General features: G+C 48.8%; 1 protein-coding gene across 1 annotated transcript in view; it reads left to right on the top strand.

Annotated features, from left to right (window-relative positions):
* LOC146252012 (membrane-associated guanylate kinase, WW and PDZ domain-containing protein 1-like) overlaps positions 1-12,458 on the top strand; it is a 50,044-nt gene that overhangs the window by 28,662 nt on the left and 8,924 nt on the right. The window contains exons 12-16 of the mRNA XM_084680194.1: positions 4,266-4,300; positions 6,188-6,443; positions 8,744-8,835; positions 9,878-10,073; positions 10,344-10,646. Coding sequence (XP_084536320.1) covers positions 4,266-4,300; positions 6,188-6,443; positions 8,744-8,835; positions 9,878-10,073; positions 10,344-10,646 — 882 coding nt within the window. The remainder of the gene's footprint in view (positions 1-4,265; positions 4,301-6,187; positions 6,444-8,743; positions 8,836-9,877; positions 10,074-10,343; positions 10,647-12,458) is intronic.

Raw genomic sequence — 12,458 nt, 5'->3', positions numbered from 1 at the left:
AGAGAGAGAGAGAGAGAGAGAGAATAATGGTAGATGGTGGATGTGGTAGTGAGGGTTAGTCTTACATAGCCTTACACTAAGAAGAAGAAAAATCGCGAAGTTTGTCCAAACAAAAGACCATACTGCTGCATGATGTAGTGCTGCTTGTAACGAAAGCCCTTCTGGCTCAGTGTGGGCACTAAATCCACCAAGGCCACTGTCTGAACAGAACAGAGAATTTAACCCACAAGCCATTCACTTCAGCAAGGTTGGAAAAGCCTGGATTTGTTCACAGCAGTTCTAGTGTGGAAAGATGACCTGCCTACACACATGCACCCACACACATCCTGAAGCATCACGTTTCTGTCTTTTACCAACTTTTTCTTGACAGTTTTAATAATGAGGGTACAATCCTGCAAGCCTCTATCCTGCTACAGATCATCTGCTGTGTGAAATGGGGGCATTGGGAGCAAGTGTCTTCTTAGCCTCCCAATACACATGCAGATACAAACACTGTCACACACATGCACACACCCTATTTATGACATAAATGTGACAGATGGCCAGCACATCCTTTGTAAGGCAAGTCATGATAGATGACCACCCTTCCCCCCCACACACATGCTCATGCACAGCCCAACACATACAGTGCAGTGAACACATAACTGGCAGAAACACCTATTTGGCATGTAAGTGTGTTGGCATGCACACTGTACATACACACTGCTGCATCTCTCTGTCTCTCCCCTCCCCCTCTTTCTATGATTTCATTCTACTCATTTTCTCTTTCGCTCCCCCATTTTTCATCTTTTTCTCGGTTTACTCTTTCCCTTTCTCTCTCTCCAGTATATATTTATTCTCCCTCCCCCCCCTCCCTCCCTCCCTCCCTCCCTCCCTCCCTCCCTCCCTCCCTCCCTCCCTCCCTCCCTCCCTCCCTCCCTCCCTCCCTCCCTCCCTCCCTCCCTCCCTCCCTCCCTCCCTCCCTACCTCCCTCCCTCCCTCCCTCCCTCCCCCTCTCTCTCCCTCCCTCCCCCCGCCTCCCCCCCCTCTCTCTCTCTCTTTCTCTCTCTCCCCCCCTCTCTCTCCCTCCCTCCCTCTCTCTCTCTCTCTCTCTCTCTCTCTCTCTCTCTCTCTCTCTCTCCCTCCCTCCCTCCCTCCTCTCTCTCTCTCTCTCTCTCTCTCTCTCTCCCCCCCTCTCTCTCTCTCCCTCTCCCCCCCCCTCTCTCTCTCTCCCTCTCCCCCCCCCTCTCTCTCTCTCCCTCTCCCCCCCCTCTGTCTCTCTCTCTCTTTCTCCCCCCCCCTCTCTCTCTCTCCCTCTCCCCCCCCCCTCTCTCTCTCTCTCTCCCTCTCCCCCCCCCTCCTCTCTCTCTCTATCTCTCTCTCTCTGTCTGTGTGCGTCCAAGCTGGAACACCCCTCAGTCACCCCTCACCCCAGTGTGTCACACAGAGCCATGTCAGTCTACTACACTACAGCTTTCTTCCCTCTTTGCCCACTCTGCCCACCATTCCCACACCACCCTTCCCATTTTTCTTCCTGCTTGTTTACTTGCCTTCCTGTTTGAATTATATCTGGGCTTGGCTCTTAGTCATTCTGCTGGCATGGTGCGATCAGTATTCACAAGCCTGGACCTTTTAAGCTTGTGTTTCATCCTCAGTGATCAATCGCCAGCCTTTTTGTATGGCGACAGGCGGAAATGGATTAATTGTTCCGTTTCAGAGATGAGCCTGGTTATCATTCGGCTGCTTCAGCACAGGAGACCAGCCAATAATGTGATCACAATGCATAATTTAGTCTACTGTGTGTTGGTTCCTCGCTCATGTGCACGATACATTTCCATGTACAGTACAGTATGTCTGTTCCCCTACACGTGCAGAATGTTGACGTTTCATGAATGTACAGGAGGAGGGTGTAACAGGTGCACTGGCTTACACTGGCAGCAGGGGAAGAAATAAAAGGCATGTACATCAATATCCCAGTGCTGCAACTGCTTTAACGGAGTTGATTGCTAAGCCAGGCATGAACATGCATTAGGGGAGCACAACATTATCGTCAGCTGTTCTGGCTGACACAGGCTAGCTAGATGACTGGAGAGAGAGGCTGGGGTTCAGTCCATGTCGATGCTCATGGAGTACTAACAGAGCTCTGTACCACATGTTTATTTTTTGACCTGTTACATCGTTGAACTGAATGAATTGGAATTAGTGACCTGTGCAAACAGGAAGCTAAAGCTGCTCAAGGTTGCTCTGAATGGACTGCAACTTTGTGTAAAAGGCATAGCAGTATAAGAATAGTATTTGCAGTTGTGGTCTCACTTCCTGGAGGTCTCTTTAATTGTTTGACTAGTTACAATCCACTGCATGCATTGTGCATCACACTAGTATTGACACCTGACCTTCTGTGTTTGTTTTGAGGAACACATTGACACACACACATACATTCATACAGGCCGTACACAGTCATATACATAGACTCACATGCATACTGTACATATTTACACACGTATTCCTGACACATGGTAATGTGCCATCAACTCACGCTCCAGCTAGGAGCTGGGTGGTTACCTCCTGTTACTACAGGAAATCCTGCCTTCTGAGTGAGAGAGGGAGGGATAGAAAGGAGGGAAGAGCAAGAGGATGAATTATGAATCGTGTAGAGAAGGGTTTTGCAGCAACCGTAAGTTTTAACATTTAATGATTTTTGCCGATGCAGCAGGATGACTCAAGAAAGGGCAGGATGCTCTCCTACACTCATGATTGTTAATGTTGAAAGAATGTTCTCCTGATGCTTTGGGAGTGTTGTATTGCCTGTGTGTTGGTTAACAGGTGATAAGGGAGCCTTAGGATATGGATCTTTTCAAACCTGTTTAACATGAAAGAGCGGCCGACTGTATTGCTGCGGTTGCCGAGCAGAACGTAGTCTCAGGGACTATTAAGAAAAGTGTGTTGCCACTGGAGGAGACACAGCTATGCTGGCCATTTAACCATGCTAAGCAGAAGTACAGCAATCTGGAGGATTACATTACAAACACGTTCTCAAGTGTGATTCTGCCTTATCAGTCAATACTACAGTAGAACTATTGACTCTAGCTCCTAGTTTGTCATCTGTCACTTCGCTGTAGTGAAAGATGCAGAGGTAGAGATGTCGGTTGTGTGAATGCAACAAATGTATTAGAAGAGGTTCACATCTGTCATGCTCACTCAGTGACCTTGCTCCATGCTAACCTGCAGTCACATATCTCTTTGCTGACAAAACAGGTGGCACAACAGGTTGATAAACATCCTAACATGCTTGCAATGTTTACCAATCCTTCTGGAAATATCGGAAGGAATCCTGTGATGTGGAGCCTGTACGATATACTGCTTGCTGTGAAAGCTCATTCTTCATCACGCCATTAGTCCCGACAGGCTTTGAATCCTCTCCCCCGACAATTTACTCTCTGTGTGAATATTTCATTAGGAGGTGTGAGATTGATCTCCTGGGTGACTCTCTCTGTGTGTTTCTGTGTATGTGAGCATGAGCGCAAAAGAGAGACAGAGAGAGAGAGAGGGTGCTAGCAAGCGAGGGGGAGGGGGAGGGCACTGGAAAGAAAAAGATAGCGGGAGAAGGGAGAGAAGGGAAGGAGACAAGATCTGCTTCTCAATGTGTTAGCCTGGAGAGAGGAGCCACGGCTGTAGTTGAAGAGACAGCAGGGCAGAAGATGTGCACGCTGACGCTCGGCTGTGATACCCTACTCCGACTATTGGACCCCTGCTCCTCGGGTAATAGTTGAGATTCTGCCTGCACCTGGGTCGAACCGCTGCAGCAGCCGACCGCTCGGCTGGTGTGTGTTTGTGGATCACCGGCTGACTGACTGACTGACTGACTGACTGACTGGCTGGCCGGCCAGCTGGGTGGCTGGCAGGGTGGATCTGTGGAGGAGGGCAGCTCCAGCTGCATCTGCAGCAGTCAGCCTGGCTTGTGCTGACAGATCAGTGGCTCCCCTCCTAGGCGAGCAGCACGGGTGAGAGCGCCACGCCACGCGGAGCAGAGTGAAGCAGAGCACAGCGCGGGGGGGAGGAGGAGGAGATCCACCAGGCTAGTGCAGCTCAGAGCCTCTCAGAGAGCGATACAGGGAGAGAGCAAGAGCTGGGCTGGCTGCTCTCAGATCAGCTCGACAGGACCCCACCGTTCCTTGATCCTCTGTCCGTCCGTCCTGGGGAGTCGTTGTTCATGCCTGGCGGGGGGACAGGGGACGAGTCAAACCTGTCTTTAATGCTTTCTCTGTCTCTCTGCCGCTGCTTTGCAGGAGTGGTGCCGGCCAAGAGGAGTCCTAAGCTGGTGGTGAGTACCCTATCAACTCCTTTCTTTAAAGTGTGTGAGTGTGCGTATGTGTGTGTGTTGCCGTATTGCCCCAGGTGCATGCTTTCTTTTTACCGGATGGATATGAGGGCTTGTATAGAAACAATAGTGTAGGAGACAAGGTTTTCTAATCTTTCTTTTCGGCTCTCTATCCAGAGCTCCATAAATCTCTTTTTAGCTCTCTTTCTGTCTTTATCCTGCTCAATCCCTCTTCCATTCTATCTCTCTTTTCCCCCTTACTTTCTCACTCAATCTCTGCCCTTCTATTCCCTGCTGCCTCCCTTTCTCTCACCTTTCTTTTCTTTCACTAGTTCTCTCCTTTCCCTCCTCTCTCCTTCTTGCTCTACATCTCCCTCTTTTTCCTGCTCTACACTCGACACAATTTCCCCCTCCCATGCTGTCATGTTATGACTGATTAAGGGTAGCCTGGGTGGCCTGATTGAGTTGTTGTAATGGTGACCAGCTGCTGGGGAGGGAGCAGGGCACGGCTGAAGAGACAAGGCAGACAGCGATGGAGAGGTGGAGGAGAAGGGTGCACAAATATAGGTAAAACACTGAAGTTAACTTGAGCAAACGAGAGAGAAATAGAGACCAAAGCTGGGAGTAGACGTAGAAGGAGACAGCGAGTACAGAGGAGAGGAGAGGCTGAGCGCTCGGGTGTAAGACGCTCTGGTGGAGGAGCGGTGGGACGCTCTCTCAGTCGTTTTATTCAGATCAAACGCCTCCTCATTTTTACTACTCATCTTGACCTGATGGACAATCGTTACTGGAGACGCCACTCCAGCTTTGCAGCACCCAATCCAGCCTTGGCGAACCTTCCGGAGACAGGTTTCTAGGCATCACTAGTCCCTCTGAAGCATTATTTCCAGCAGGAGAGCTGGCCTCAGGTCTATGTATTTAGAGAGTGTGCGCACACAAAGTGGACTGATACTAGTTTGATTCTCAACAGGCAGGCATACAGCCGGGCAGGCAGACAGGCAGGCCAGCAGGATATATTTGGGATTAGGGATTAGTTTGAGATGACATCAGTCATGCCCCGGGGGGCGTTGCCGATTGAGGTCATGTGACCGTAGTTTGTGGGGGAGGGGCAGCACTGTGGGGGTCAAGCAGGGCCGATGGTGACCCTGGTCGACTGTCACTGACGATTAGTTTTTCTCAGAGGAAAAGCTGTGTTTTTTGCCTCTTTGTTATATCATTGAAATGTCAGGCTACATGCAACTACGTGGCATCTTTTCTGCCTGTAGCGCGAGGCTTTTATATGTATGCAGAGTAGACTTCCATATGCCTGTGGTCCAGTGCATTATCTTAGCAGGTCATGCAACGTCTTATTAGATCACATGAGGAGTAAGCAGTATGTGCTTTCTTCTCCTTATTAAGAAGAAGCTGAGCTTGAATGTTTTTAATGTTAGGGTATCTTGTGTGTTGTGAATGATTTAGCGTTGAATATGAGGACTGACATGTATGTTGTAACTTTCTTTTATGTGTCAGTTGATTCTTCATGGCGTCAGAGTTAATCGTTTGTGCGTGTTCACGTGTATATTGTTGTCACATTTCTGAAACAGAAATGAAAAGTTGGACGATGAATGCGCTGTGTGTGGGCGTCATAGAAACCATGTCGTATCTCACATCCTGCACAGCTTTCACAGATCGACAAATGCAACATTTCTAAAAGAAGGACCTTGGATATTTTTTCCATCTCGTTGTCATCTTTCTACATCCTTCCTTTCATTTTGTCTATTGTGTTGACTGCATTCCATCATTCGCAACTACCTCATCCTCCTCTCTCTTTATCACCCCCTACATCTAAAATATCTCTCCATTTGACCCCTCCTTCCCTCACTGTACCCCCTATCTGCTGTGTCCATCCAGCAGCAGCTGGAGAGGAAGGACAGCCAGAACAGTTCCCAGCACAGTGTGTGCAGCCATCGCAGCACCCACACCGACTCCCCCAGCCACCCTCCCTCCACCATGCCCAGCGAGGCGGGAGGACCCACTCCGGCTGCTCCTACCCAGCCCCTGCCGGGCCTGCCCCCCCAGGACCCTGTAGACGGCACCCTCACCCTTCAGAAGAAGCCAGACCCCTTCAAGATCTGGGCCCAGTCTAGGAGCATGTACGAGAGCAGATGTGAGTGGGCTCCATATTCACATGTGCACTAATATATTACAAACTGTCATTTTGCATAATATAGTAGTGTTTGGAGGTTTTAACATGACAAGCAGACTTTTCTGTGTGGAAAGAATAGTGATTACATTTCCAGTCCTTTTTATATTGGGAATGAAGAAGCTCTTGAAACACCAGATTATTCTGTTTGGAGTACCAAGTGTATCCGTTTTTCTAACTGTGGGGGTGGGGGCATTGACTCCTGGAGCAGAAGCATTGTCAAGCACTGTGTGGGAGCCACAAAGAAGGTATGAGTGTGTGTGTGTGTGTGTGTGTGTGTGTGTGTGTGTGTGTGTGTGTGTTTGTGTGTGTAGGTGTGAGCTCAGTGAGTCAAGTCTGACTTTGTGACAAAAGGTTCCTCAAAAATGATTGACACAATATCTCCTATTCATTGGCAGTGTTGTGTACTGAGCGGAATTAACAAACAGTGTGTGTGTTATTATGCTGCCTCCAACTCCTTCAGAACAGCACGCCATCATCCGTCAGAGGAAGTATATTTCAGGTGTGTGTAGGTGTATGTACCGTGACACTACCGGAAGAGGGCAGGGATAAAGGAGCACACATCACAACACACAACCTGGCTCTCTCAACAAAGAAATGTGATATATTTAGATATGACCAAACTGTGCCTGCATCAACAGCTATATACAGTGTAGTTTATCCTGTATGAGAAGTCAGAGTATGATCTGCTCGCTGGCAGTTTGGTGGAGAGGTAAGGCCAAGCAGCCTATAAGACTCCTTCACATCTTCCACATCAGAACAACATCCTGCATTGTTTATGCAGAGATTCAATAAGGGCACCACCTCACTTATTTACTGTTCTCCATACAAGACCTTCCTGAGAGAGTAATGGACGCGTTCTCTGAATAATGGCTGCCATTCCTGCTGCATCTACACCACCAAACCTCTTCCTATACACATAGGTAACAGCAAAAGGCTCAAAAGAATATGTAAATGTGTGTGTGTGTTGGTGCATATGTGTGCATGTGTGGTTGTGTACGTGTGTGTGAAGCAGGATGCCTGAAGTCATCAGGGAGCTGTGACGGTTGCCAGCCTCTCATGCAGGCGGTGTGGCAATGCTGGTTTATCACACAGCCTTGGAATCTAGGTCTCTAGCTGATTAAATATTAACTGGGCCCGGTGAGGGCTGCCTTAAGCTGGGCCTGATTGGTATACGTATCTGTTTGATAACCCCTCAAGGAGCTGCAGCCTTTGGTGAGGCTGCTTTGTGAGTGGGCAGCATTACGGTAGGAGAGGAAGAGCAAAGTGGGAACATGTGTTACAGTGTATATCCACAAATGCATATGGAAGATATGTAGTTTAGTTATAGCAATGTTTGCTGCTCTCTGGAGGCTGTTGCCTGTTCCAGGACTGCAACAGAATGTGGGCAGATGACATCTTTGAGGCAGGCCATGGCTGGACAGAGGGATGACACATGCTGGGCCCCTCCAGCCAGAGCAATTTGGTCTGCCCCTAGGAGACTACCTGAAATATCACCTCCCTAACTATAATGTGTGTGTATGTGTGTGTGTGTGTATGTGTATATGTGTATGTTTGTGTACAGGTATGTGCACGTTCAGGATCTTTTATCAATCGACAGGGGTCAAGAGACGGTTAATTACTTGGCCTGCAGATACTGCCGCTATCTTTCTCTTTCACAAACACACACACACACACACACAAACACAGCAGGAGAGAGGAATAGATGAGGGCTAATGGGCCCTGGGCTGGCCTAGTGTGGCAGCCTTGCAGACAGACGGCAGTTGAGGAGAAATGGTCCGTGCAAACTGGCCTTGTGGGTGAACAGACTGGGAACCAGTCACTTGTGCCCTCATACAGCCTGCATGTGTGTGTGTGTGTGTGTGTGTGTGTGTGTGTGCTTCAGAGTGGGGAGGTCCTATTCCCACTGAGAGCATGATCGTCCTGATGTTTGTCCTCTCTCCTGTGGCCTGTGGGTACCCTGTACTCCAGAACAGTGAGCCTGTCAACAGACAAACACTGTGTGTCCTCCCTCACACTGAACCAGGGGAGTGTCTTGTACCTGGACCACATGCTCTTCTCACACCCTGTGGATGGAAACTGATAGAGTCCATCATCTCAACACAACAATGAACTCAATTTAGTCAGGAGAATCAATTATAATATTATATTATATTATTTTCTCCTAATGAGTAGTTAGTGATTACACAGCTGAGTTTGTTCAGCCTCCAGGTTCTGTGTTGTTCACCTCCTCTGAGCTGTCTGGTTCTTGCTGTGTGTTTCAGTGCCAGACTGCCAGGAGCAGGACATCTTCCTGTGGCGGAAGGATACAGGTTTTGGATTCCGCATCTTGGGAGGAAATGAGCCCGGGGAGCCGGTGAGTATCCCTCCACCTCCCAGTCCCACCCCTCTGTCTTAGTGTTTGTTTTCATCTCAGATATTCTTTTCTGAAACCAAATACAATGATTTTGTTTAATACATTTTTTCCCAACATTTCTTTTTTTATATATATATATATATATATATATACATCTTTAAGCAAACTTTTAAACAAAGTTTTCCCTTTCAAGTATATTATGCTGTAAAATTGTTTCAGACTGGGCCAATTGTGCCCTGAATAATGCAAGTCTATAGTTTACCCGTAGTGCTAGAGAAGAACTCACTGATGATGAAACAGATCTAAGACTGCAACAGTACAGCTGTCCCCAGTGGGCCTCTTGTGATTTGAACTCTTAGTTCAAATCACTAATAAAACAGTGCACACCCTGCCATGCTCCTGTCTCACTCACTGTGCAGAGGATGCTACAACACGTATTATGTGTTCAACTTCTGTTTACCACCAACCTTTCAACAACCTTTTTGCAGTTTTTATTTCTCTCTTTCTCGGTCAGTTTGTTTTTTTACCCCAAGTTTTCTGTCTGCTATCTGTCCGTCCATCTGTCTGTTTGGGTGTCTTGCTGCTTGTTTGATTGTGTCCCAGTGGCAGGGTAGCAGAACACAGAGCAGCACAGCCTCTGACTGGAGCTACTGCTCTCCGGAGGTTCATTTAGACAGCTTGTTAAAGAAAGTTAGGGCCTCACCCACAAGCCTTTGGTTGGGCTCCATCTTTTATTTGATTTGGATAGAGAACAGAGAGTGGTAAAGAGAAAGCAGGATGGAGAGATGGAATGATGCTGAAGGCAGCAGGTCTACTGACCCAGAAGAGTTAACGCTTGTTATTTGTGCCAAGGATGCTGTGGGCTGGTAGACATCCATTGACATCCCACAGACTGATATGTGCTGTCTCCCACGCAGAACCAACTGCAGGGCGGCACAAAGCCCTCAATGTCTTCTATCTGTTTCATAGATCCACACACAGTGGGACAAGTCATGTGACATCACCGCAGCGACTGAGGATGTTTTTCTGTGCTGCTGTGTAGATCTACATCGGGCACATAGTGAAGTACGGCGCGGCGGACGAGGACGGCCGGCTGCGCTCGGGGGACGAGCTCATCTGTGTGGACGGCACGGCCGTGGTGGGCAAGTCTCACCAGCTGGTGGTGCAGCTGATGCAGCAGGCTGCCAAGCAGGGCCACGTCAACCTCACCGTCCGACGCAAAGGCTCCGGATTTGGAGGTGAGGAAGTCAAGAGCACCTGGCTGGCTGACACATACTGTGCACACACACCAGGTCAGAGAAACGTGCACACTCTCGCATAAACTCTCTCAGCATACGGTGCATCATTAGCGGGAGCTCAGTGGGGACCTTTTCTGAACGTCTCCCTTCTGCTTCCACTTCTTTCTACTTCCTCCTCCCCCCGTCTACTTCCTCTCCGTTCTTCCTCCTCTCCCTTCTACTCCCGCCCCCATGTCACCCGTTCGTCCTCCACTCCCTCCTCCATCTCAGGGTCTAAAGGGGAGGGTGAGGTGCCGCCCTCCCCGGCCTCCTCCCACCACAGCAGCACCCAGGCCCCCTCCCTGACAGAAGGCAAGCGGACCCCCCAGGGCAGCCAGAACTCTCTCAACACCGTCAGCTCCGGCAGCGGCTCCACCAGCGGCATCGGCAGCGGGGGAGGCGGCGGCAGCGGCAGCGCTGTGGTTCCCGCGGCCCTGCAGCCGTACGACGTGGAGATCCAGCGCGGCGAGAACGAGGGCTTCGGCTTCGTCATCGTCTCCTCTGTCTCCAGGCCTGATGCCGGCACAACGTTCGGTATGTGGGCCGGGCTCAGCTGAGAGAAGACATTGACCTGTATTTGATATATTTGAGATGTTTTCATATTTTTATAGCCATACTTTACTATGAATTATTCTGCTCAAATGGCTACAGATGACAATCAGGGTTTTTTTCCACTTTCATGATTAATTTGTCATTAATCCAGGATTAAACACACTGAACATTTAAGAACCTCTCTGAAAGACAAGTCCACATCAGACTGTCTCCCCTGACGTCTGCACATTTAGAGAGTATTTCCCTCTGATTTATCCCCTTTAATGTAAACAGACTGTGTCAAGAATAGCCTGAAGGGTCACCAGTGTGTGAAACAGATCCAGTGTGCTGTGCAGCCCTCAACAAAACACAGCTCAACCCCCATCCACTCACAGGATTGATAGATGCTACGTCTCCTGTCGGAATTACAATATTTTTACAGTCACTCCTCATTGAGTCTCCCTGCTTTATGAGTGGATGTGGAGTGGTGTTACACCAGAGTGCTCCTAATGACACAAGCTGAGGTCACAAACCCACAATCATGAGCTTAGGGAAAGAGAAATCTCTTTATGTGCCGAGCGCACTCGCCTGGGATCAAGCTGGCGGCTGCTTTATCAAAAACACCATCATCACAGATTCCAGCCTCACAGCAGCCACAGCTGATTCACACGGCATGTAATTGAAGTCTACTGAGCACAATCTATAGCTGTCCATGCTGTTTATGGACAAAGGCAAACTAGCGAAATTGCATCCATTAAGGTCATTCAGCCATTGAAAAGGAATTGTGAGTGTTTTTGTCGCTGCAAATTGACTATCCAGCTCCCTCTGATGAGCTTGTGACACCAATGTCACAGCAAGGTCCCTGGTATACCTAATGATCATGATGATGTAGTGGAAGGTGTCACATGCTACTCATGAAAAATGGATGTTTTGTTTGCTGCACTGCGCAGGGCTAGTTTACATTGATCCTCCGGGCTTAAAATTGAATGATGACACTGATTTATATGACGCATAGAACACCACAGGATGGAACCGCCTGCTCCTTCTGACTGAGTGGATCTCCAGATTTTACAGCATTTTTGTTTCCTCTTCAGATTCCTCACTCTGTGTTCTTTGCTCTGTCCCTGCTCATTTGGGGGGAATGGAGTATGTGTGTATGTGTGTGTGTGTGTGCGCGTGTGTGTGTGTGTATGCGCGCTCGTACGTGCATGTGGGTGTATGCTCGTCAAGGATGTATCTGTCTCTAATATCCCCCTCAACCAAGGCCCCCACAGGAAGAGATGTCAGAAGAATTTGTTCTGAAAGGAAGTACAGGCTTTCTTCAAGCCCTCTTGGAGTACTGTACAGAGTACTGTATTCTGAGGAGGACACATGTTAGAGGAGGGACAAACAAAGAAGGTTCTGCTGTATCACCCATCACTCATCTATCCCACTATGCAAACCTCTTTATTCAGCCCCCCTCCTGCTCTGCAAGCCTGTGCTGACACGGTGCTCAGCAGATTGGGTATTAAATCTTGGGTATTTGTCACACCCAGTAATGTCCCATATCTCATTATTTGGATAGAGTGGCAGGAGACAAGTGCAGTTTTTAATCAAGACGGAGGGAGGGGAACTGGGAGTGTAGGTGATGTGATAAATATGGATGGAGCAGAGAAGAGTGTGGGGGAAGGGATGAGGAGAAAAAGGAGATGGGTTGGGAGAGAAATAAGGGAGGGATGAAGGGCGAGAGAGAGTGGGAGAGTGATCCCTGGGGTGTGTTCAGTTAACAGGGTGCTCTGTAAACAAGAAGTGCTGTATTGAATACTGTCACTAAGG

The sequence above is a fragment of the Hypomesus nipponensis genome, chromosome 18 (assembly GCF_054491055.1).
Source record: "Hypomesus nipponensis isolate SF chromosome 18, ASM5449105v1, whole genome shotgun sequence".
Classification (NCBI taxonomy): Eukaryota; Metazoa; Chordata; class Actinopteri; order Osmeriformes; family Osmeridae; genus Hypomesus; species Hypomesus nipponensis.
This window is presented reverse-complemented; position numbering and strand designations above follow the sequence as displayed.